Genomic DNA, 27,227 nt, shown 5'->3' with positions numbered 1-27,227 from the left:
GTGGTAGTTGGGTGTTGAGAGGTCAGACGAATATGGAGGATGAGGCAAAACTTCATAGCCAAATTCATTCAACTTTTGAAGCCTTGGTTGTGCGATGTGTGGTCAGATGTTGTGGTGGAGCAGAATTGGGCCCTTTATGTTGACCAATGTTGGCTGCAGGCATTGCAGTTTTCAGTGCATCTTATAGCATACTTCTCAGATGCAGTGGTTTTGCAGAGATTCAGAAAGCTGTAGTGGATCAGACTGGCAGCAGACCACCAAACAGTGATCATGACTTTTTTGGTGCAAGTTTGGCTTTGGAAAGTGATTTGCAGCATCTTCTTGGTCCAGCCACTGAGCTGATCATCATCACGTGTCATATAAAATTCACTTTTCATTGCATGTCACACTCTGATTGAGAAATGGTTCACTGTTGCACAGAATAAGAGAAGATGACACTTCAAAATGATGATATTTTTTATTTTCAGTCAGCTCGAGTCACCCACTTATCAAGGTTTTTCACCTTTTCAGTTTGCTTCAAATGCCAAACAACTGTAGAATGCTCGACACTGAGTTCTTCAGCAATTTCTCATGTAGTTGTAAGAGGATAAGCTTTGATGATTGCTCTCAATTGGTTATTGTCAACTTCTGATGGCTGGCCACTACACTTCTAATCTTCAAGGCTCTCATCTCCTTTGCAAAACTTCTTGAACCACAACTGCACTATATGTTTATTAGTAGTTCCAAGGCCAAATGCACTGTTGATGTTGTGAGTTGTCTCCACTGCTTTATGACACATTTTGAACTTGAATAAAAAAATTGCTCAAATTTGCTTTTTGTCTAACATAATTTCTATAGTCTAAAATAAATACAAGGTAAACAGCAAGTAATAAGTCATTAGCAGAAAAACATAAAGTGAGAAATGCACATTAAAATGATGTATAATATAAACCACATTTAAGAATGTATTCCAATATTAAATGGCAAAGTTGAACAATGTAAAACTACAATTACTTTTGCAGCAACCCAATACATTCCTACCAATAGTGTACAAGGGTTCCCTTTTCTCTACATCCTTCCCAGTATTTGTTGTCTCATTTTTGGTTTTTAGATAATAGCTATTCTAACAGGTGTGAGGTGGGATCACACTGTGGTTTTGATTTGCATTTCCCTGATAGTGATGTTGAGTGCCTTTTCATGTACTAATTAGTTATCTGAATGTCTTCTTTGGAGAAATGTCTATTCAAGTCCTCTCTTCATTCTTTACAAATCCTTTGCCCTTTTCCTACTGAATTGTATTAGTACTTTATATATTTTGGGTGTTAACTCCTTATCAGATATATGATTTGGAAATATTTTCTCCCAGTCCATAGGTTGCCTTTAGACTTGATTGTTTATTTGACTGGGCAGAAGCTTTTTAGTGTAACATGGTCTTACTTACTGACTTCTGCATTTTTTCTTGTGCTTTTTGTGCCAAATTGAAAAAAAAAATCATTGCCAAGACTGATGTCAAATAACTTTTTCCTTCTAGAAGTTTTACAGTTTTGGGTCTTACATTTAAGTGCTTAATCTATTTTGAGTTAATTTTTGTGGGTCCAATTTCATTCTTTGTGTGTGAATGTCCACTTTTCCCAGCATCATTTGTCAGAGATCATCTTTTCGCCATTTAGCATCCTTGGCTCCCTTGTCACATACCGGTTGACCATATATGTGTGGGTTTATTTCTGGGCTTGATTCTGTTCCATTTGTGCATGCGTCTATTTTTATGTGAGAATCATACTCTTTTGATTATTATAGCTTTATATACAGTTTGAAACCAGAAAGTGTAAAGCCTTCAGCCTTGTTCTTGTTTATCAGGATTGCTTTGGATATTTAGAATCTTTCATGCTTCCATATGACTTTAGAATTGTTATTTCTATTTTTGTGAAAAATGCTATTGGAATTTTGATAGGATTGTATTGGATCTATAGATGGTTTTGAGGGGTTGCTTAGGTTTTTGTTGTTGAATTGTATGAGTTCTTTATACATTTTGGATATTAACCCCTTATCAGATATATGACTGCAAATATTTTCTCTCATTATATGGATTGTCTTTTTACTCTTTTGATGATATCCTTTGATGCACATGAGTTTCAGATTTTGATGAAGTCTAATTTATATTTTGTTGCCTGTGCTTTTGGTGTTATAGCCAGGAAAGCATTGCCAAATCCAATATTATGAAGTTTTCACCTCTATTCTCTTCTAAGAGTTTTATAATTTTAGCTCTTAGATCTAGGGCTTTGATCCACTTTGAGTTAATTAATGATCCAACTTCATTCTTTTGCACCTGGACATGAACTTCCAGATCTTCAAGCTGGTTTTAGAAAAGGCAGAAGAACCAGAGATCAAATTGCCAATCTCTGCTGGATCATCAAAAAAGCAAGAGAGTTCCAGAAAAACATCTATTTCTGCTTTATGGACTATGCCAAAGCCTTCAACTGTGTGGATCACAATAAACTGTGGAAAATGCTGAAAGAGATGGGAATACAAGGCCACCTGACCTGCCTCTTGAGAAACCTGTATGCAGGTCAGGAAGCAACAGTTAGAACTAGACATGGGACAACAGACTGGTTCCAAATAGGAAAAGGAGTACATCAAGGCTGTATATTGTCACCTTGCTTATTTAACTTATATGCAGAGTACATCATGAGAAACGCTGGGCTGGAAGAAGCACAAGCTGGAATCAAGATTGCCGGGAGAAATATCAATAACCTCAGATATGCAGATGACACCACCCTTATGGCAGAAAGTGAAGAGGAACTAAAAAGCCTCTTGATGAAAGTGAAAGAGGAGAGTGAAAAAGTTGGCTTAAAGCTTAACATTCAGAAAACTAAGATCATGGCATCTGGTCCCATCACGTCATGGGAAAAAATGTGGAGACAGTGGAAACAGTGTCAGACTTTATTTTTTTGGGCTCCAAAATCACTGCAGATGATGACTGCAGCCATGAAATTAAAAGACGCTTACTCCTTGGAAGGAAAGTTATGACCAACCTAGAAAGCATATTAAAAAGCAGAGACATTACTTTGCCAACAAAGGTCCGTCTGGTCAAGGCTATGGTTTTTCCAGTGGTCATGTATGGATGTGAGAGTTGGACTGTGAAGAAAGCTGAGCACAAAAAAATTAATGCTTTTGAACTGTGGTGTTGGAGAAGACTCTTGAGAGTCCCTTGGACTGCAAGGAGATCCAACCAGTGCATCCTAAAGGAGATCAGTCCTGGGTGTTCATTGAAAGGACTGATGCTGAAGCTGAAACTCCAATACTTTGGCCACCTCATACGAAGAGTTGACTCATTGGAAAAGACCCTGATGCTGGGAGGGATTGGGGGCAGGAGAAGGGGATGACAGAGGATGAGATGGTTGAATGGCATCACCGACTCGATGGACATGATTTTGAGTAAACTCTGGGATTTTGTGATGGACAGGGAGGCCTGGCGTGCTGCGATTCATGGGGTTGCAGAGATTCAGACACGATTGAGCGACTGAACTGAACTGACTGATCCAGCTTTCGTAGCACCATGTCTCAAAAGACTGTCCCTTCCCCTACTGCATGGACTTGACATCTTTGTCAAAAATCATTTGACCATAGCTGTAAGGGTTTATTTCTGGGATTTCTATTTTATTCTACTTTTCTAGAGATTTCCTTATGCTAATACTGAAGAGGAAAAGTTAAAATTTTACATAACCTCCTGCCTGTTCTGCCTCTGTAACTCAGCTTGCTTCTTGCAAAGTCTGGATCATATGGGTCTTGTAGTCTCAGAAAGTGGGGACTTACAATACTAGGAACTGGAGTTTATCTCACTCACCCTTGTCCTTCTCTTTGCAATTGCCCAGCCCCTGCAAACCTGGTTAATCATGCCTGTCCATGTAAAGGTCAGGCATCCCCCTCCCCATCTTGACCACTGTTCCCGCATGCAAGAAATCCCTTAGTTTAAACCAGCCTATTAGCAGCTAGTGTTGTCCACTACAGTCTGTCTATAAAAACTCTGCAATCCCTTTTTTTCAGGGCTCAGATCTTGGAGTGTTAACTCCTGTGGGCCCGCCAGCATAATAAACCTGAGTTCTCCAACTCTCCTAGTGTGGTGCTTGGTTTCTTGAGTACTGGTTTCTAAAACATTTCAACACCTTAGATTATTATAGTTAAGTTATGAAATCAGGGTATATCAGTTTTCCATCTCTGTTCTTTTTCTAGATTGTTTTGGATTCCCTTGAGATTCTACATGAATTTCAAGATGAGTATTTTCTATTTTTGCTAAAAATATCATTGGGGTTTTGATAGGGATTGTATTGAATCTGTCCATCATTCCAGATAATATTGATGTCTTAACAATATTAACTCTTCCAATCTATGAACATGGGCATATTTCCATTTATTTGTGTTTTAGACTTTGCGTTTCAGAATTTCTGAGAAATGGCCTGTTTTTGATTTGCCTTTACTTTAGTGTGCAGCCTATCCTTCAGGGATTCAACTGAAAGCCTCAGGTGTTTATCATAGTCCCTTTCACACACACACACACACAAATGTCCTGAAATGGAACTTCTGTCTTCCCAGCAGTGAGACTTTATACTTGCTTTCTTGGCCCTTCACTCCATGCAAGCATAGCTTAAGAATCAGCAAATGCCTCAAAAAGAAAGTGCACAGAGAATGGTGAGCTTACTTCTCTGAGGTCCTCTTCTCTCCAGGGTTTTGGCTTCTCATGTCTTGGCTGTCTTAATTACTTTCTGATGCCTTCATTCACTTTTATTTTTAAAATCCAACCAGGATAGTTGTTCTTACTATGAAGGTTAGTCTGATAAAAGCTATTTCAACACAGCTGAAGGCTGAAAATCTACCTTATTCTTTTAAACTGTGGCAAAACATATCATAATTCAGCCATTCTTGTTCATACACATTAGGTTGCTTCTACTGTTGTTTTGCCATAGAACAAATTATATTGTAATAAACATCTTTATATATACATATGTATATATATATGTATTCTTATGCATTCATGTGAGTGTGATTAAATAGGGTAGATTCCTAGAAGCAAGGTTGTTGGACAAAGGTATGCGTATTAAAACTGTTTACAGGTGATCAAACTGCCTGTGATTTACACTACCACCAGGAGTGCTGAGTGAGTTCATTTATCCACATAATCACCAGCACTGGATATTATTAATCTTAACTTTTATAAAATTGATGGGCAAAACCTTATATTTCACTGTTGTTTTTACCTTACATTTCTCCAACCACTGGTGAGTTGAAGCTAAGATAACTTAAAAAATGTGGTACTAGAAAAGGAGAAACTGATCAATAGCACCACAAAGGAAGAGCAGAATACACACACATACATGTGTGATTCTATATATGTATGTCAAGGCTGTAGTCACCCCCTTGTTTAAGTTACATGCAGAGTACATCATGTGAAATCCTGAATGAAGCACAAGCTGGAATCAAAATTGCTGGGAGAAATATCAATAACCTCAGATATGCAGATGACACCACCCTTATGGCAGAAAGCAAAGAACTAAAGAGCCTCTTGATGAAAGTGAAAGAGGACAGTGAAAAAGTTGGCTTAAAACTCAACATTCAGAAAACTAAGATCATGGCAAATAGATGGGGAAACAATGGAAACAGTGATAGATTTTATTTTGGGAGGCTCCAAAATCACTGCAGATGGTGACTGCAGCCATGAAATTTAAAGACACTTTCCTTGGAAGAAAAGCTATGACCAACCTAAACAGCATATTAAAAAGCAGAGACATTACTTTACCAACAAAGGTCCGTTTAGTCAAGGCTATGGTTTTTCCAGTAGTCATGTATGAATGGGAGAGTTGAACTATAAAGAAAGCTGAGCACCGAAGAATTGATGCTTTTGAATTGTGGTATTGTAGAAGACTCTTGAGAGTCCCTTGGACTGCAAGGAGATCAAGCCAGTGAATCCTAAAGGAAATCAGTCCTGAATATTCATTGGAAGGACTGATGCTGAAGCTGAAACTCCAATATTTTGGCCACCTGATGCAAAGAACTGACTCATTGAAAAAGACCCTGATGGCTGGAAGTGACTGAAGGCAGGAGAAGGGGACCAGAAAGGATGAGATGGTTGAATGGCATCACCGACTCAATGGACATGAGTTTGAGTAGGCTCTGGGAGTTGGTGATGGACAGGGAAGCCTGGCATGCTGCAGTCCATGGGGTTGCAAAGAGTCAGACAAGACTGAGTGACTGAACTGAACTGAACTGATGAACTGTTCAGTCAATAGTGCTGAAAGATGGGCTAAGTATTTTGCAAACAAGTTATATAAACAAGAAATAATTCTTACCTCATAAGATAAATTAAAATTCTAGACAAAGAATTAAATGTAAAATGTTAACCATAAAGAACTAACAGAAAATGCAGTGAAAATGTAAACAATTGATCAAGGGATGGATCTATCTTTCTGAGCATAACAGCAAAAAAAGAAATCAACAAGGAGAAAATTTTACTATATAAAAATGTAAAACTTCTATATATCAAAATGAAATCCAAAATTAAAGGGTGAATAATAAAATAGCAACACATTACAGTAACAAGTGGAAGACAGTGTTAGCATCCCAATACACAATAAATCTTGTAGAAACCAACAAGCAACAGACAATTTTCCAGCAGAAAAATGGTAAAAGAATATAATAGATAATTTGCAAAATATATAAAAGGCTATTTATTTTGTGAAAATAAGTTTATAATTCATATGATCAAAAAACAATTGAAAATATTAAGCTGACATAGATATTAAAATAGTGTTTTAGGGAGCTATTTAAGAAAATGTAATAGAGTTCATCATATATTATGTTACAAAGAACAGATTCCAGGCTGTTCTTTTCTGACATCATTTTTCTGAAAACAAGTGGGTATTTATTTTACAAAAAAATGGTTGGAAGCAAATATTGCAAAATTGAAACAGTGGCTTCGTGAGACTGGAGAATTCTAGGTAATTTTTATCTTTTCTCTTGTACTTTTCCCTATCTTCCAGTTCCCTACAGTCAACATGTATATAGGAATTTGGAATCAGATAATCTGCTACTTGTGAAAACTGGAGAGAATGAGAACAGTAGTATATCTATTCAAATGAAGTTAGGAAATAAATTCACAGTTCTTGAAGAAATGAAAGACATATCTTATAAAATGGATGTATCTGATCCTGAAAAAGTTGAACAAAGTCAAGAAAATAATTATCTAAAAGGAAGTTATAGAATAAGGAATATATACATTAAAAATCTCATTGATAAAAGCATAAATAAAATGTTAAGAATTGACAAATATATATGAAAATGTACAGATCCTGCTAGATATGAAAGCAGTAAGTGGTGAAACAGATCACCAGCCCAGGTGGGATGCATGAGACAAGTGCTCGGGCCTGGTGCACTGGGAAGACCCAGAGGAATCGGGTGGAGAGGGAGGTGGGAGGGGGGATTGGGATGGGGAATACGTGTAACTCTATGGCTGATTCATATCAATGTATGACAAAACCCACTGAAATGTTGTGAAGTAATTAGCCTCCAACTAATAAAAAAAAATAAATAAATAAAATGAAAAAAAAAAGACAATTTTTTTAAAAAAGTAAAGCAAAAATGAAAAAATACATACTCTCACTGGGAATTAAAGAAAGAAACTAGAATAATTTTTATGTATATTAAGGCTATTAATCTAACAAAAGAAAATGATAAAATCTCAACATTGATGGGGCCATAGAATCAAAAAGATATTTTTATATTTATTGATGTCACTAAAAATTGATTGGTTTTTCTTTCTTTTTATTTTTTTTCATTTATTTTTATTAGTTGGAGGCTAATTACTTTACAATATTATAGTGGTTTTTGTCATACATTGACATGAATCAGCCATGGATTTACATGTATTCCCCATCCCGATCCCCCCTCCCACCTCCCTCTCCACCCGATCCCTCTGAGTCTTCCCAGTGCACCAGGCCCGAGCACTTGTCTCATGCATCCCACCTGGGCTGGTGATCTGTTTCACCATAGATAATATACATGTTTCGATGCTGTTCTCTCAAAACATCCCACCCTCGCCTTCTCCCACAGAGTCCAAAAGTCTGTTCTGTACATCTGTGTCTCTTTTTCTGTTTTGCATATAGGGTTATCATTACCATCTTTCTAAATTCCATATATATGTGTTAGTGTGCTGTAATGTTCTTTATCTTTCTGGCTTACTTCACTCTGTATAATAGGCTCCAGTTTCATCCATCTCATTAGAACTGATTCAAATGAATTCTTTTTAATGGCTGAGTAATATCCCATGGTGTATATGTACCACAGCTTCCTAAAGAATTAATCTGGTAGCATGTAACAAGAGCTAAAAAGTTGTTCATACTCTTATCCAGAATCCTTTTTCTGAGAATACACTCCAGGAAAATAGGAGTATATTTATGAATGCCTATGAAAAGGTATTTATAGAAGGAAAAAAATTTTGGAAAATAATTTAAGTACCCAATAATAAGAATACAATTACTTTAATTTGATGGAATAATATATAGCTCTTTCAACATGTGGAAATACTTACATGAAAGAATAAGTGAAAAAACCAGCACAAGTTAACATGTACACACTGAATATGACTACGAAACTATATCTAATAGATTAGATTAGATTAGATTAGAATTCATATTACATAAAGATTTGAATTTAACATTTATAAAGCTCTTTTTATTGAGGAAACATTGATTTCACCTCCCCTCCATTGGTTCCTTCTCCTCTACCCTGTTCTCTGTATCTACATGTTTGCTTTTGTTTATTAGTTTTCTTATATTCCACATGTGATAGAAATCATACAGTGTTTGTCTTTCTTTGTCTGACTTATTTCACTTAGCCTAACACACTCAAGGCCCATCCATGATTTTGCAAATGGCATGATTTCATCTTTTTTATGGCTAAGTAGTATTCTATTTCTGTCTTTCTGACAACAGCGAATCTTATAGGTATGAGGTAGTATCTCTTTGTGGTTTTGATTTGCATTTCCTTAATAATTAGTGATATTAACATCTTTTCATGTGCCTGTTGGCCATTTGTAAGTCTTCTTTAGAAAAATGTATATTCAGCTCCTCTGTTCATTTTAATCAGATTGTTTTTTGTTGTTGAGTTGTATGAGTTCTTATCTATTTTGGATATTAACCCCTCATCAGATATATGATTTGCAAATATCTTCTCCCATTTGGTAGACTGTCTCTCATTTTATTGATGGCTTCCTTTGCTGTGCAGAAGCTTTTTAGTTTGATGTTAATCCCATTTGTTTATTTTTACTTTTGTTTCCCTTGCTTGAGGAAACAGGTAGAAAGAATTGGTAAGACTGATGCCAAAGAGTATACTGCCAATGTTTTCTTCAAGGAGTTTTATGATTTCAGGTATTATATTCAAGTCTTTAATCCATTTTGAGTTGATTTTTTTGTATAGTGTGAGATTGGGATCTAATTTTTTTTGTATAGTGTGAGACTGGGATCTAGTTCATATTTATTTTGCATGTGAGTCTCCAGTTTTCCCAATACTATTTATTGAAGATACTATCCTTTATCCATTGTATGTTCTTTGCTCTTTTGTCATAAATTACTTGCCCATATATGCATGGGTGTATTTCTGGACTCCCAATTCTGTTTCATTGATCTATCTGTTTTTCTGCCAATACCATGCTGTTCTGATTACTGTGGCTTTGCTGTTTGAAATCAAGAAGTGTGATACTTCCAGCTTTGTTCTTTTTTTCTCAGAATTACTTTGGCTACTTGGGGCCTTTTGTGGTTCCATATAAATTTAAGAATTTTTTCTTCTATTTCTGTGAAAAATGTCCTTGGGATTTTGCTAAAGGATTACATTGAATCTGCAGACTGCTTTAGGCAATAAGGACATCTTGACAATGCTAATTTTTTCAATCCTAAGCATGGACTCTGTTCCATTTATTTGTTTCTTTTTCAGTTTCTTGCAATAATGTGTTATAGTTTTCAGTATATAGGTCTTTCACCTCCTTGGTTAAATTTATTCCTATATATTGTCATTTTGTTGTTATGTTGAACATTTTGCTCATGTATTTTCTAAAGGGATGATTGTAGATGTCTAGTTAGCAGAGTACAGTATTTAGATTTTAGTGGGTTATTTTAAATGGTGACATGATAGTTTTTAAAATGTCAATATTATCAATATACCAGAAGTCTTGTTTCTAAATTTTCTTTATTGAGGTATAGTTGATATAAAATATTAATATGTTTCAGATGTACAACACGGTAACTCACAATTTTAAAGATTATACTCCATTTATACTTATTATTAAATATTGGCTATATTTGCTGGGCTGTATAATATATCCTTGTAGTTTATTTATTTTATAGATAGTAGTCTGTACTCCTTAATTCCCTACCCCTGTCTTGCCCCTTTCCCCTTCCCTCTTCCTACTGGTGATGGATCACGAGCTAGTTCTCTATGTCTTTGAGTGTGCTTCTTTTTTATTACACTCAGTAAATGTTTGTTCAATTTTTAGATTCCTCATATAAGTGATATTATACAGTGTTTGTCTTTCTCTGACTTATTTCACTTAGTACAATACCATCCATGTTGTTGCAAATGATAACATTTCACTCTTTGTACGGCTGAGTAGTATTTCATTGTGTGTATACATTTTCTTTATTCATTTGTTGATGTACACTGAGGTTGCTTCTGTATCTTGACTATTGTAAACAGTCTGCTGTGGATGTGAACATTGTGGTGCATGTATGTTTTCAAATTAGCATTTTCATTATTTTTGGATATATAGCCAGGAGTAGAATTGCTGGGTCATATGGTAGTTCTATTTTTAGTTTTTTTGAGAAATCTCTATACTGTTTTCCACATGGCTGCACCAATATATTACATTCCCACCAACAGTGTAGAAGGGTCCTTTTTTCTCCAGTATGTTATATGTGTTCTTTTTGATGATAGCCATTCTGACAGGTGTGAGGTGATTTCTCATTGTGATTTTAATTTACATTCCTCTGATGATTAATAATGTTGAGCATATCCCTAGACAGTTTCTTAATTTCTCTTTCTGCTATCTCACTGTTAGCATATAGAAATGTAACAGACATTTATATTTTGATTTTGTATCCTGAAATTTTACTGTATTTTTTTATTATTTCTAATAGTTTTTCAGTGGAGTCTTTATTCTAATATATAAAATAATGTCATTTGCAAATAGTGACAGTTTTACTCCTTATTTTCCAATTTGGATGATTTTTATTTCTTTTTCTCATCTAATTGCTCAGGTTAGAATCTCTAATACTATGTTGAATAGGAGTGGCAAGAGTGAGCACCCTTGTCTTGTTCCTAATCTTAGAGAAACAGCTTTCAATTTTTCACCATTGAATGTAATGTTAGATGTGGGTTTGTCATATTTGACCTTTACTTTGTCCCTTCCATTCCACTTCATTGAGAGTTTTTATCATAAATGAGTGTTACATTTTGTCAAATGCTTTTTCTGTATATGGTTTTTACTTCTTCATTTTCTTAATATGGTGTATCACATTGATTGATCTGCAGATGTTGAGCCATCCTTGCATCCCTAGAATAAATCCCACTTAATCATGGGTGGTATATGATCCTCCTGATGTACTGTTGAATTCAGTTTGCTAATATTTTGTTCAAAATTTTTGCTTCTATGTTCATCAGAGATACTGGTCTGCAATTTTCTTTTTGTGTGTGTCTTTATCTGGTTTTGACATTAGAGTGATGTTGGCCTTGTAAAATGAGTTAGGAAGTGTTCCCTAACTTCCCTAATTTCCTAAAATGGAAATTAAAGTTTTTGGGAATAGTTTGAGAAGAAAAAGTATAAAATCTTTCAATGTTTGGTAGAACTCACCTGTGAAACTCTCTAGTACTGGACTTTAGTTATTTGGGAGCTTTTTTGATTACTGTTTTAATCTCTGTAATAGTAATAGGTCTACTCAAGTTTTTTATTTCCTCATGATTTGGTCTTGGAAGGCTATATAATTCTAAGAATTTGTCCATTTCTTCTAGGCTGTCAAATTTGTTGGTGTATGGCTACTTATAATATTCTCTTACAATTCTTTGTACTTCTGTGGCATCCATTGTTATTTATCCTCTTTCACTTCTGATTTGTTTATGAGGGCCTTCTCTCTTCTTTATTTTCTTAGAACTCTTTGTACTTCTGTGGTATCCATTGTTATTTATCTTCTTTCACTTCGGGGGGGGGGACTCTCTTTTTTCTTAGTGAGTCTAGCTAATGGTTTGTTGATTTTGTTTATCCTTTTAAAGAATCAGTTCTTAGTTTTATTGGTCTTTTCTATTGTCTTTCTCTATTTCATTTATTTCAACTCCAATCTTTATTACTTCCTCCCTTCTATTAACTTGAGTTTTGCTTGTTCTTCTTTTTCTAGTCCCTTTAGGTGTAAGGTAAGGTAAGATTGCTTATCTGAGCATTTTCTTGTTTCTTTTTTTTTTTTTTTTAATTTTCTTGTCTGCTTGAGGAAGGGAATGGGGTTTCCAGTGTCAAGCCCCACCTCAGACCTGACCAGGTCATGGTAGAATGGAACATTCAAATTCCAGTGACTCCCCTGGCAGGGGCAGCTCCCTAAGGGTCCTATGAATCTGTGGAGGTTCAGCTTCCAGCCCAGACCAACATCTGGTTTCTGATGCTGCTGTTTTCTTGTTTCTTGAGTTAGGCCTGTATTGTTATAAACTTCCCTCCCAGGTTTTGCTGCATCTCATAGATTTTGGTATGTTGTATTTTCATTTGTCTTCAAGTAATTTTTTATTTCTCCTTTGATTTCTTCATTGACCTAATAGTTGTTAATTGGGTGTTGTTCAGTCTCCACGTATCTGTGATTTTTCCAGTTTTCTTCTTATAGTTAATTTCTAGTTTCATTCCACTGTGATTGGAAAAGATGCTGGATATGATTTCAATCTCTTTAAATTTATTGAGACTTATTTTGTGTCCCAAAATACGGTCTATCCTGGAGAAAGTTCCACATGCACTTGAGAAGAATGTGTATTCTGCTGCATTTCGATGGGATGTTCTGTACAAATCTAATCCATCTGGTTGAAAGTTTCACTAAGACTTATTTCCTTGTTGACTTTCTGTCTGATTTAACCACTGATGTAAGTGGGGCATTTAAAGTCCCCTACTATTATTGTGTTGCTGCTGTCAGTTTCTCCCTTTAGGCCTGTTAATAATTGTTTTATATATTTTGACGCTCCTATGTTAGGTGTATATATATTAATACTAATCACTGTTATGTCTTTTGATGAATTGTCCGTTTTGTCATTATATACTTCTCATTTTTTTTCATTTATTTTTATTAGTTGGAGGCTAATTACTTTACAATATTGTAGTGGTTTTTGCCATACATTGACATGAATCAGCCATGGATTTACATGTGTTCCCCCTGATCCCCCCTCCTGCCTCCCTCCCCATCCCATCCCTCTGGGTCTTCCCAGTGCACCAGCCCTGAGCACTTGTCTCATGCATCCAACCTGGGCTGGTGATCTGTTTCACCCTTGATAGTATACTTGTTTCAATGCTATTCTCTCAGAACATCCCATCCTTGCCTTCTCCCACAGAGTCCAAAAGTCTGTTCTGTACATCTGTGTTTCTTTTTGCATATAGGGTTATCGTTACCATCTTTTTAAATTCCATATACATGCGTTAGTATACTGTATTGGTCTTTATCTTTCTGGCTTATTTCACTCTGTATAATAGGCTCCAGTTTCATCCATCTCATTAGAACTGATTCACATTAATTCTTTTTAATGGCTGAGTAATATTCCATAGTGTATATGTACCATAGCTTCCTTATCCATTCGTCTGCTGATGGGCATCTCTGCTGATGGGCATCTTCCATTTTTGTCTGCTACCTTTTTTGGCTTTAAATCTATTTTGTCTGATGTGAATATGGCTACATCTGCTTTCATTTGAATGCTATTTGCTTGGAGTATCATTTGACATATCTCCCCTTTTAACCCATGTTTGCCTTTAGAGTTGAGATATCTCCTGGAAGCAGCAAATAGTTGGGTCTTATTTTTTATTCCATTTAGCCATCATGTGTCTTGATTGATGAATTCAATTTATTTATATTTAGGTTAATTATGGATAGATGAAGACAGTACTGCCATTTTATCTTTCATTTTCTGGTTGCTCTATTATCTCCACTGTTTCTTTTTTTATAATTATTTTTTAATTTATTTTAAATTGAAAGATAATTGCTTTATAATATTGTGTTGGTTTCTGCTATACATCAAGATGAATTAACCATAGGTATACATATGTCTGGGTTTCCCTGGTGGCTCAGCAATAAAGAATCTGCCTGCAATGCAAGAGACCCAAGTTTGATACCTGGGTTGGGAAGATCCCCTGGAGGAGCGCATGGCAACCCACTCTAATACTCTTGCCTAGAGAATTACATGGACAGAGGAGCCTGGTGGGCTGCAGTCCATAGGGTCATACAGAGTTGGACATGACTGAAGTGACTAAGCAGCAGCAGCAGCAGCATACATATGTCCCCTCCCTCCCACCTCCCACCCCTTCCTACTCCTCTAGGTTGTTAGAGCCCCAGTTTGAAGCCCCTGAGTCACAGCAAATTCCCATTGGCTATCTATTTTACATATGATAGTGTGTATGTTTCCATGCTACTCTCTCCATTCATCCCACTGTCTCTTTCCTACCCTCCACTCATGTCCACAAGTCTGTTCTCTATGTCTGCATCTCCACTGTTGCCCTGCAAAAATTTTCATCAGTACCATCTTTCTAGATTCCATATATATGTATTAATAAATGATATTTGTTTTTCTCTTTCTGACTTCACTCTGTATAATAGGCTCTAGGTTCATCCACCTCATTAGAACTGACTCAAATGCTTTCCTTTTTATGGCTGAGTAATATTCCATTGTATATATGTACCACAGCTTCTTTATCCATTCATCTGTCGGTGGATATCTAGGTTGCTTCCATGTCCATATCTCTACTTTCTTTTTCCTTTTGTTTTTGTTTGCCATTTTGGCTTAATGGTTTTCTGTAATATTTTCCTCAGTTTATTCCTTGTGTGTGTGTGTCTACTTTATTTTCACAGTTACCCTGAGGTTTGTATAAAATTTCTCATAGATAAAATAGTTTTTTTTCTGCTGATAACATCTTATGTTCACTCACCTACAAGAGTTCTGTTCTTTTCCTCCTCCCTTTTTATGATTGTGTCATCTCAAATTATCCCTTTTAATGTTATCAGTTTGTTACTAAAATAAGACAGCTATAATTATTTTTTGGCTTTCTTTTTTCCCTTTAGCTTTTAATAACTGTTTACAAATCTATTCTGACAAAGAGTTGCAATTTTATGATTCTATTTACCACCTTGCTTAAAGTTTTGTATATTTTTCATATTTTGTTTCTGGCAGAAAAGTTCCTTTAAATATCTCTTGTAAGGCAGATCTAGTATTGATGAATTCCCTCAGCTTTTGTCTGGGAAAGCCTTTACTTTTCCTTCATATCTGAATGATAGTTTTATACATAAGAGTATTCTGGGGTGACAGTTTTTTTCTGTATTTTGAGAATGTCATTTCACTCTCCTCTGGCTGTAAGGGTTTCTGCTGAGAAATCTGCTGATAGCTTAATAGGGATTCCTTTGTAGGTTACCATCCTTTTTTCCCATGGCTGCCTTTAAAATTCTTTGTCATTAACTTCTGACAATTTTAATATAATGTGTCTTGGAAAAGGTCTTTTTTGCAATTAGGTTAATTAGGTGTTCTCATTGCTTCATAGACTTGATTGTCCAGCTTCTTCCCCAAGTTTGGGAAGATATCAGCTATTGTTTCTTTAAATAATCTCTCTGTTCTCCTCTTCTCCTTCTGGGATACCCGTTACTCTAGTGCTGTCTTTCCTAAAAGAGTGGTGTAGCTCCCATATGATTTCTTCTTTTTATATGTATCTTACTTTTCTTTGCTCTTCTACTTGTATCGTTTCTAGGTTTCTATCTTTGAGCTCACTAATGCTGTCTTCCATATCATCTGCTGCATTTCCAATACTTTCTAATACATTCTTCATCTTGTTTATTGTGTTCCTCAGCTCAAGAATTTCTGTTTGGTTCATTTTTAGAGTTTCAGTCTGGTTGGCAAAGTATTCCTTCTGTTCACTAACTTTATTCCTGACCTCATTAAACTGTCTTTCTAAGTCTTCTTGTATCTCACTGAGCTTCTTCATGATGTCTATTTTGAATTCTTTATCAGTTAGATCTCAAAATTCCATGAATTTAACTTTAGTTTCTGAAGAATTGTCATTTTGCTTGATGGATTGTTCCTCTGCTGGCACATTTGCAATTAAATCCCAGGTTGGGAGTTACAATTCTTTTGTCTTCCAGTAGATGGCGGTATTAGGTAGTTTTTGGTTTTGCTTACCTGAGTTGCCTCTGGTTACATTTGAACGTTGGCACTTTCCAGCCTCTACCAGATGTTTCCTCTGTGTCTTTGCTTTTGCTTCCTGTTCCTCTAGGGTCATTGCTTCACTGCTTCTGCCAGAGCTGCTGTCATTACTGGGATGGTGGGGTCTTCTCTGGTGTGGGAGATCCCCTGAGACACAGGCTCTGCTGTGGGGAAAGGGGAACAGTGTGGGAGGGGAAGCTGGGTGCACAGGTGCCTCTACTGTGTCCGGTGCTATCAGGTTCACTGAATTTACCAGTGAAAATAAGGAGGGGCCAGAGTCTGGGATCACAGGTGCCTCAGTGGCAGGAGAGATATGGCGCCCAGGCCCCATTGCTGCTGCTGCCACCAAGCTACCTGTGGTGGTGGGCGCCAGTGTGATCACTTCCTAAAGCCAGGGTCATGTGTGCTGCTTCCGCTGATGCTATTGGGCTCTCTGAAGCTGTGGGCTCAGCTGCCACAGTCAGACAACTGGGACTGCAGGCATCAACTCCGCTGTTCCCTCATTCCATCTCCTCTATGTGTTCCAGTCCACCATCTTTAGATGTACAGATGCAGGGAATTTTTCAGCATCCTATCACGTTAGGCAGAAGCACCTTCATTGTCTTGTGAATGTTTTACTGGTTGTAGATTGAAGGTGCGAGACAAAGGTAGCTTTTCACTCCACTGTGTTTCTGACAGCACTTGCCTATAACGTTCTTATATTCCCAAAGTTGATTAACCACACAATATTTAAAAATTTTAAAAAACATATTATGGAACTGAAATAACAGTATTTGAGGTGAGGCAGAGAATCCCACTTAGTTAACATATATAAATGAACATACGTGGTGACAAAATGTCCTGTTTTCTTTGGTGGAATCACAGCTGTCATTCAATGAATCCTTAAAGCAATTTTGTTATTGCAAAATTATTGAAATAATGGAATTATGAAGAATCCCGTGGTTCAGACAGTAAAGAATCCGCCTGTAATGAGGGAGACCTGAGTTTGATCCCTGGGTTGGGAAGATCCACTAGAGGAGGACGTAGCAACCCACTCCAGTATTCTTGCCTGGAGAATCCCCATGGCAGAGGAGCCTGGCAGGCTACAGTCCATGGGGTTGCAGAGTCAAACATGACTGAGTGACTAAGCATACACACACTCATTTTATAAATCATCAAAACATGTCTTTCTTGACCTTCCCAGGCAAATCTATTTACTTTTTCCTATACTTTATACATAACACCATGTTAATAACATTTATAAGACTGTACTATAATTATTTGGTTATATGTCTACGTCTCTCACAGCATCAAGCCCAGTGCCTTGTACAGAAATGTGAACAATAGATCCTTATGAAAAAAAGAATGAATGAAGCAAATGAAGGAGCACATTTGGAAAATAAATATAACTTGCTACTTGAGTCCCTGAAATGTTTGATTATTCATTAAACTGAAGTCCTGGAGATGTAGCAGTCCTCATTTCCTTTGGCTAGGAAATAATAAATTAGTAACAGGCCCAAAACAGAGTATAGACTTTGAAAAAGTAATCAGTAAGGAGTTTGTTTTTGTTTGTTGAAGAGTTCTGATGTGATGCAGGTAGATTTCAAGAATGAAGGCCCAGAACTTGCAAGTTACCTATATCCTAGTAAGACTATGCTGAGTTTAGAACAATCGATGTGAAGAAAATGGTAAAAGATATCAACTTCTAAGTGAAAGCCAGAGAGAATCACATTAAAGGAACCAATAGGACTTGCACAAACTCCAAACCACAGAGACTTCTAAGAAGGACAAAGAAGACAGTGACTACAAGATCAACTATATTCACGGAGTAAGATTTGGGTTAGGGCACTAGGGCTTCCTAGTGGTTCAGGGGTAAAGAATCTGCTTGCAATGCAGGAGATGTGGGTTTGATTCCTGGGTTAGGAAGATAGCCTGGAGAAGGAAATGGCAACCCACTCCAGTGTTCTTGCCTGAAAAATCCCATGGACAGAGGAGCCTGGAAGGCTACAGTCCATGGGGTCTCAAGAGTCAGACATGACTTAGCAACTAACCCACCACCACCACCAAGATTTGGGTTAGACAGAGACATACTTTCCTTATTTCAAAAGATTTAATGCTAGTGGACTGGTATCTGGAGACTGGTGTCTAGCCTCAGACTAGAGGGAATGGTCAAGGAGGTTAAAAAAAAATAACAGAAAGCAGGTTCTAGGAAGGACTGAGGTACCCCATCCCACCTAGTAAAGCATCAATGCAAATTAATCTCAGATGTTTCAGAGTCTTGACTTGTCATTTACCACAAATAGGGTTGAGTATGTAGAAGGAATAGCGGGTTCAGTAATTTGCAATATTCAAGGTAATCTGTGGTTAGATTTTATAAATTAATTAGACCTTGAGACCTGATTAGGACCTGAGACCTATATTCAATAAACTTGATAATTTCTATTTGCTTATATTTTAGTTTTCCCTTTTTTTCTAATAAAATTTCTTTAGAAACTTCCAAACTTATATTTAATTTAAAAAGAAAACGGATTTCCTACATTATAGCTAGAATGGAAAAGTGAGAGAAATCCATATATTCCTAAAGCCAGATGCAATGTTAGTAGCTCTGGGAGTTTAGGGCCTGCTGGCATAAAATATGGGTTCTAGGAGTGAGATAGGGGGAGGGGAGGGAGGCTTGAGAGAGAGGAGATATAATTAGGGCTGATTTTCATTGTTGTATGGCAGAAACCAATACAACATTGCAAAAGCATTTTTCCTCCAATTAAAAAATAAATTAAAAATATGGGTGCTAGGAAAGACAAAGAACAGTCAGCTTTGACTGCTAGTCCTTTCCTCCTTGGTTGATTCCCTCTCGATTTAGATCTATATAACTGTACGGAAATTGAGTGCCTGGAGTAGGTTTATTAACAAGGGAAGGAGGCTGGTTTGGGGCTGGACAAAATTTGACTTGGCTTTAATTATTAAAAGACCACTCTTGGTCAAAGAAAAAAGTATACACACACCCCCCATAGGCTTTGGGTTTGTAAGTGGCAATCTACTATCTAGGGTACATTCTTTATTTATATATTTACTCATTTGTGGCTTGATTTAAGACTGCATTAATTTCCAGTTGGTGCTATAACAAATTAACATAAACTTAGTAGCTTAAAACATCACAAAATTATACTCTTATAGTTCTAGAGGTCAGAAGTCCAAAATAAATCTTATGGCTATCATGGGGTAAAATAAAAATCAAGGTGTCAAGCATAACTGGTTCCTTCTGGAGACTCCAGGGGAAGAATCTGTTCTTTGACTCTTCCAGCTTCTTAGAGGATAAGGCCAGTAGCCTTATCACTCTAATCTCTTGCTTCTGTCATCACATCTCCTACTTCTATAGTCTGATCTCCCTCTGGGTACCTTTTATAAGAAGACTTATGACTATATTTAGCGCCCACCTGAATAACCCAAAATAATCCTCTCCACCAATCTCGGTTTCCTTAACCTAATAACACCCACAAAAATCCCTTTTGCTGTATAAGGTAATGTTCACAGGTTCTAGGAATGAGGGCCTGAATATCTTTCAGGGCCACTACTGTGCCTTCCACAAGGATAGTTTAGAAATTTTGCACATCCTTTTTTTTTTTTTTTTTTTACTATTCTGACCAATTTTATTCATACTGAATTTATTTAAAAATTCTTAAATGATTATTTGATCTTGGGTGTATATGTATACATACATGTATCTGTGACACATACAACATTATCTGAAGAACTGGAAACTATCAAATATTATAGATAACTTTTATAAAAATCTTAATTTCCTAAAAGACTGTTTCAAATCATTTCCTTTTGAATACAGCCTAAGACTCTGCTTTCATTTAAGAAGAAAGTATCTTCTTAGATTGTATTATAAAATAAAATTTTACAAATTCTACAAGTAATTCCAAGTTTTATCCAGTTAACATTATAGTAATTTGTTTAATGTGAAATTTGTAATAACTTGCATAAGTTTTTAATTTGTAGTAATTTGTTTAATGTGTCTATCACCAAATTTAATATATATATTGAATAAAAAGTACTAATTAAAAATAAGAATTAGATCAAGAATTGGAATTTTAAAATATTATCAACTAATTCATTACATGACAAAGTATAAATGACCTAGAAACAAGCTCCTTGGCTATTAATCTACATAAAATTCATATTTTTCAAAACAGAAATATAGGTCCCAAGAAAGAGGAGAAGAATATATTGGTTAAGCACACACTTGGAACAAAGATACAACATTGCCTGGTAATAATCATGCCCTTTGTACCAAAGAGTTCATAAAACACACTGAAAATTATCAACCCTGTTCAGGGTATATAGAGTTAGAAACTTTGATTCCAGAGACTCTAAATTCCATTTCAGATCTAGTTTAATAAAGCAATAAAAATAAAACATCAAGAAAAAATAAAATGGCAGGAAACCAGCCTGTATTGAGTAATGCTTTGATTCTAGCAGGTTAGCCAATCTCCTTACCTAGGCTGGAATAAATGTGGCTGAGAATACGAGCTGGTTGTACTCTGATGGGGTATACCTCAGCAATGGTCTCCACATCAATTCCCTTGTTCTTCAAAATGGCTTTGATTTCTTCTGTTTCAGCTAGAATGGAAACTGTAGGAAAGAAAAAAAGATGAGGTTAACAGAAAATTTTATTTCAACAGGAACCTAAAGATCTCTCAAGAAAGAAAGTGAAGTCGCTCAGTCGTGTCTGACTCTTTGTGACCCCATGGACTGTAGCCTATCAGGCTCTTCTGTCCGTGGGATTTTCCAGGCAAGAATATTGGAGTGGGTTGCCATTTCCTTCTCCAGGAGATCTTCCCAACCCAGGGATTGAACCCAGGAAGTCCAAAAGATCTCTCTCAAGCCACACAATATTTTTTGAAGGGAAGACAAAAAGAAGAGAAGGAAATTAACAGTTATTACAAACTTAGGAAACAAGCATCATGCTAGGTACATAACGATATCTAACTGGAAAAGGAACTAAGACCTCATGACTAGAGTATTCAATTCTGTTTTTTTCTATATACCTATGTGTTTCTAGAGAACACCACGCTTGCTTTATATCTGTGTTTCTATGTTTAAATAGAAAAAAAGAGGCCAGGGACAGCATTATGAAGATAATAAAGAATATCCTAGTGATACAAATCATTCTATAGCTAGAGAATGATAGAAGGCAAAGTAAATTCAGGATAAAGAATTGAGGTGCCCTATTTGAAATTGTGTGTGTTTGTTTTGGGGGATGGGGATAACACTTTTCTAGACTCAGAGCCTGCCAAGCCTGGCAGCTCCCTTTTCATCCTCTTACACTCACATCTCAGAAGTGCTCATCATTCTCACAAGGGAGAAGAAGTCCAGGCCAGCTCACTGACTCTTCCATTTATTTTCCCTCTATGGGACTGATACCTGTCTGGGGGCCAATAATCTGAATGGGACCTCAACTGGCTTAATGCTAAGCAATAGGGGCAAACATGAGCCCTACTCCTGCTTCTCTAGTGCTGCTGTGTTGTGTTAGTTGCTCAGTCATGTCCAGCTCTTTATAACCCCATGGACCCTGCCAGGCTCTTCTGTCCATGGAATTCTCAAGGCAAGAACACTGGAGTGGGTTGCCATTCCCTTCTCCAGCTAGTGCTGCAAGGTGTATTGAATTGGGTTTATGAGAAAATTAAGGTGCCATTTAGTTCATGCCAGCTTACTAGTATTGTCTATGTTGAGTTTGGGGGGCAAAAGCCTAGTTAACAAAGTGCTACTCTGCATTCCTTTCCCATTATCTTTTGTGTATTTTTCTATCTTGGGGACCTCATGGTGTTGTGTTGCTGTGATCTGGGGCAGGATATGCAGGGTATTGTGATTACAGGGTCCTCTGGATATAACACTACCTTGATTACTTCTAAATGAAAAATGACAAAGATTCTCCAGGGACAATATACAAAGGTAGAATAATGGTGGGATGACAAAATCCAGGGAAACACATGCGGTTACCCATTCATTCACTAATAAACATTTACTAAGCACTTCAATGGATAAGGCATTATGCTAAAAACTAGGGATTTAGAGATGAATAAGTTAGTGTCTCCCTCAAGGAGCTCACAGTGTAATAAAAGTGTCACATACATAAACTGATTATAAAACAAATTGCAAAGTATATATATATATATATATATGAACATTATGAGACCCCCCCAAGAGGGACACCTATCTAGTCTGAAGTTGGTAGAGGGAAGTTTCAGAAAAGACTTCCTGAAGGAGTTGATGTCTAAGCTGAATTTGAAAGAACGAATAAGTTAGCCAGGAGAAAGAAGGGAATAGGAATGAGGAAATTAATTTTAGGTTGAAGATCGAGAATGATCATAAAACATGAAAACAGAAAAGAGTATTTTTGTGTGTGTGTGAGAGAGAGAGCAGTGGTGTGGGGACAACATATATTTCAAAACTGCTGTAGCATGAAATATTTGAACAGTGGCAAAAACAAACAAACAACCCCCCCCCACCAGCAACAAAATGAATCTGGAAAGGCAAATAGGGGTTAGATCATCATGGAGAGCATGTGTGTCACTTTAAGGATTTTGCATTTTATCCTTGAGTACTGATTGCCAAATTGCATTCTCCTAAGCCCTAGGGTTCTGCAGAGAGCAATGCAGTTGGAAGCAGGAGTAGAAGGGACTAAAGGAGAGGTAAGTGAACCACATTCTGGGGCCCCAGGAATACTTTCAACCCAACAACTCAGCATTTTATGTTTTATCAAATATTTAGGAAATGCTTACTTGGTACCACTTATGTGCTAGATACTGCCATAAGTTAGAGATACAAAGATAGATATGATCCTTGGAGAAAATGACATTTGACATTGAGTCTTGCTAGAAGGCTGAATGGGAGTTATTCTAGCAAGCTGAAGGTAAAGGTAACGAAGTTGTTCCAGACAAAAAATAGCATAGACAAAGACTCATGGGCAACAGAAAACAAGGCAGATCCAGTAATAATAAAAAGTCCTTTTCAGCAGGAGTATGGGGTGTAAAAGGACAGTGATAAGAAATGACACTGAAGACAAGGTCAGGGACCAGATCATAAAGAGCCTTGTAAGTCTTGTTAAGAAAGCTGGTAATGGGAAGCCCTTGCAGAGTTGTAATCAGGGGAATGATACATCCATATCTCTATCTTAAAAAGAACATATTTGAGTTGCTTGAAGAATAAACTGATATACTGTAGTCAACCTACACTGAAGACGAGGAGACCACTTAAAAAGTAATGCAAGAAAGAGGTGCTGATTACTTAGATTAGGATCATGACATTGGTACTGGATAAACTTGATGGATTTCTGAATTATTTAGAAGGTAAAGAAATTGGAACTTGTTAACTGACTGAATGTAGGAGATGAGAGAGGGGGAGATATTGAGAATGTTATTTGTGTAACTGTGAGAAAAGTGTACCATTTACTGACATAGGCAAATAGGGAGAAAAGCAGGCATGAGTGATGTAGAACTAGGAGGGTGCAACTGATTAATTTTAGATATTCTGAGTTTAAAGTGCAGAAGTCATTAGCATAGAAAGAGATGAGATGGGTCAAGGAGAATGTATAGAAAATAAGAAAGGTTCCGGAAGTTGCTTTCTGAGAGAGAGTGTGGAGTAGTGTGGTGCTTGTGAGTGTCCAGCATGGCGTACTGGGGCCAGGGCCAGAAGGTGCAGAAGGTGATGGTGCAGGCCATCAATCTCATCTTCAGATACTTGCAAAATGGATGGCGGATTCAGGTGTGGCTTTATGAGTAAGTGAATATGCGGATAGAGGGCTGTATCACTGGTTTTGATGAGTATATGAACCTTGTATTAGATAATGCAGAAGAGATTCATTCTAAAACAAAGTCAAGAAAACAACTGGGTCAGATCATGCTAAAAGGAGATAACATTACTCTGCTCCAAAGTGTCTCCAACTAGAAGTGATAGATGAAGTGAGAAATTGTTTGGCAATACTGTTGGGTTTTTTAGGTGTCCTTTGTTAGAGATGTAGTTTTAAAACTTGTATTCATATTGTTCTGCTCACCCTTATGTTATTACCAGATGACAATAAATGTTGTGGGACTGTTTTTATCAAACAAACAAAAAAAAAAGAAAAAAGGACCTAGAACATAACCTTCAGAAATTTCAACATATAAGAAATGGGCAGATGAAGAAAAACCTGGGGGTGGGAATAAGGGGTTCTTGTCTCATAGCTTATATTTTCTCTATGGTATAGGAGGTGAGGTCATCTACTGAGAGGGCAGAAGTGAGGAGGCAGGAAAAGGGAAAAGGTTAGCAATGAGAGGAGGCTGAGATACAGTAACAAATATTCTGAGTAATAAGAACAGTGGCCTATGGACAAAACTCCCAGGAATACCAACAGTTAAGGGGCAAGCAGAAGAGGAAGCCTAGAAAGAGAAAGTATAAAATTCAGGCTGAAGGAGATCTAAGAGTGTATGGTCTCACAGAAGACACAGGAATTAAGAGTCTCAGAAACAAACAATAAGTGAAACAGAAAGACCCACTAAAAAATGGATTGAAAAATATCTACTGAGTTTGGCAATAACTTAAGCAAAAGCACTTTCAAAGGAATAATAAGCTAGTTGTAAAGGACATCAGAATGAATGAAATATAAATAAGTGGAAGTTTGGATGAGAAAAGAAGAGTAGGATAACTAGAGGATGATGATGTCAGTGTACTAAAAATCAGAACCAACAGAGAAGAGTTTGAAGATGACAGGAAAGAGCAGGTTTCTAGGAAGGGTGGGAAAGAGAATAGGATCAACCATCAGAAGGGAGAGTTGGTGCTGAAGAGGAGAAAAAACAACTGCTCTGAGACTAAAGAAAAAGAGGTAAGAATGGGTGAAGATATAAATAAAATTGTGGTTGGGGTTTGGGAAACTGACAAAGATCAAAACATTAAGATTATCCAGCATAAAGTAGCAGGCCAAAAATGAGGCTGAAAATAAGCAGTAGAGTTGTTGAGAAGAATGAAAATGCCTAGTTGAGTTGGAGACTGGATTTACAGCACTACTGCTATGCTCACTTGTTTGATTTTTTTTCTAGAAAATTTTAGCAAGGCAGGTATAGGATCAGAAAATAAGAAAGTTGATCTGGAGCTATGATTTTCCTGTGTGGGTATAGCAGAAGTATGGTGCACTGATGATTAAGATATTTAGATGACCAACTGAAAGGTAAGGAAGGATATTGTCATTGTTCAGTTGCTAAGTTGTGTCTGACTCTTTTGTGACCCATGGACTGTAGCCCATCATGCTCCACTATCCATGGTATTTCCCAGGCAAGAATACTGGAGTCAGTTGCCATTTCCTTCTCCAAGGAATCTTCGTGACCCAGGGACTGAACCTGTGCCTTCTGCATTGGCAGGCAGATTCTTTACCACTGAGCCAACAGGGAAGCCTGGGAAGGACAAACTAGGAGAAAATCGACAAAAGTGTAACTGGAGGATGGGGCAGGGAGAGAAAACTGAAACAGTATGTAATTATGACTGGGGATTGGGACTTTTGGCAATGGAATATCTGAGGTAAAATAATTCTAAAGTTTGGTCCTCAAAGTGAGTAGAGTAGTGGTAGAGGGAAAGGTCACTAGGGTTATGGATATCTAAGAACTCTGAGGCTAAAATATTAGATGGTACTTACTCTGATGTTGAAATCTATCACTATGGTAGAACTGAGGAATAAGAGGAGGCTTTAAGCCAAGTCTCAAAGTCTTAAATGAATGAACGAGAGTAACCAGGAGACTAGTATAGCCAGATGGCACAAGCTTCAAAGGGGGACAAGCTTTCTCATGGATGGAGAGTAATGGTCTTTTATATAATGTTCGTTATATACTAAATACCTCAGAGATATTGCAGGTTTGGTTCCAGACCACTGCAATAAAGTGAATATCATGATAAAGCAAGTCACACAAATTTTTAGCTTCCTAGTCTATATATAAAAGTTGTGCTTATACAAAACAAACTTATGGTTACCAAAAGGGATGACAGGGTAGAGGGGGGATAAACTATTAGGAGTATGAGATTAATATATACACATTACTATATATGAAATAGGTAAACAAGGGAACTACACTCAATATCTTATAGCAACCTATAATGGAAAAGGATCTGAAGAAGAATATATCTGTATGTATGTATGTATGTGTGTGTGTGTGTATATATATATATACATATACATACACAACTGAATCACTTTGCTGTACACTTGAAACTAACATAACATTGCAAATTAACTATACCTCAATTAAAAAATAAATACAATTTAGAAAGAGTTATGTTTACACTATGCTTTAATTTATTGTGTGCAACAGTATTGTATCTAAAAACACAATGTGAATGCCTCAATTAAAAATACTTTACTATTATTAAAAATTCTAACCATCATCTGAGCCTTCAACAAGTCATAGTAGTAACATCAAAGATCACTGATCCCAGATTGCTATAACAAATACAATAATAATGAAAAGCTTGAAGTTTTGCTAGAATTATAAAATGTGACAGACACATGAAGAGAGCAAAGGCTCTTGGAAAAATGGTACCAACAGACTTGCTTGACACAAGGTTGCCATAGACCTTCAATTTGTAAACAAACAAACAAACAAACAAAAAAACACAGTATCTGCAAAGCACAATAAAGTGAAGCACAATAAAATGAAGTATGATATACATTGATAAGCAAAGACTACCTTTATGACCACATAGGATGCCAAGTATAAGAAGGTTTAGAAAATACAAAGGATTATTTTTCTACATAGAATCAATTCCAATGGAGGTTGGGATTGAAATGG

The 27,227-nt window shown here is 36.6% G+C and overlaps 1 protein-coding gene and 1 pseudogene across 5 annotated transcripts in view; one reads left to right on the top strand and one right to left on the bottom strand.

Moving 5' to 3' along the window:
- The window catches only part of PHKA1 (phosphorylase kinase regulatory subunit alpha 1), a 185,834-nt gene that overhangs the window by 106,182 nt on the left and 52,425 nt on the right, over positions 1-27,227 (bottom strand). For all 5 annotated transcript variants that reach the window (XM_043895553.1, XM_043895554.1, XM_043895555.1 and 2 more), the window contains exon 14: positions 20,914-21,048. In XM_043895553.1, the coding sequence (XP_043751488.1) occupies positions 20,914-21,048 (135 nt within the window). The remainder of the gene's footprint in view (positions 1-20,913; positions 21,049-27,227) is intronic.
- On the top strand, positions 23,865-24,363 carry LOC122689276 (annotated as a pseudogene).

Source organism: Cervus elaphus, chromosome X (genome assembly GCF_910594005.1).
Source record: "Cervus elaphus chromosome X, mCerEla1.1, whole genome shotgun sequence".
Taxonomy (NCBI): Eukaryota; Metazoa; Chordata; class Mammalia; order Artiodactyla; family Cervidae; genus Cervus; species Cervus elaphus.
The sequence above is the reverse complement of the archived record's forward strand: the minus strand, read 5'-3'. Positions and strand labels throughout refer to the sequence as shown.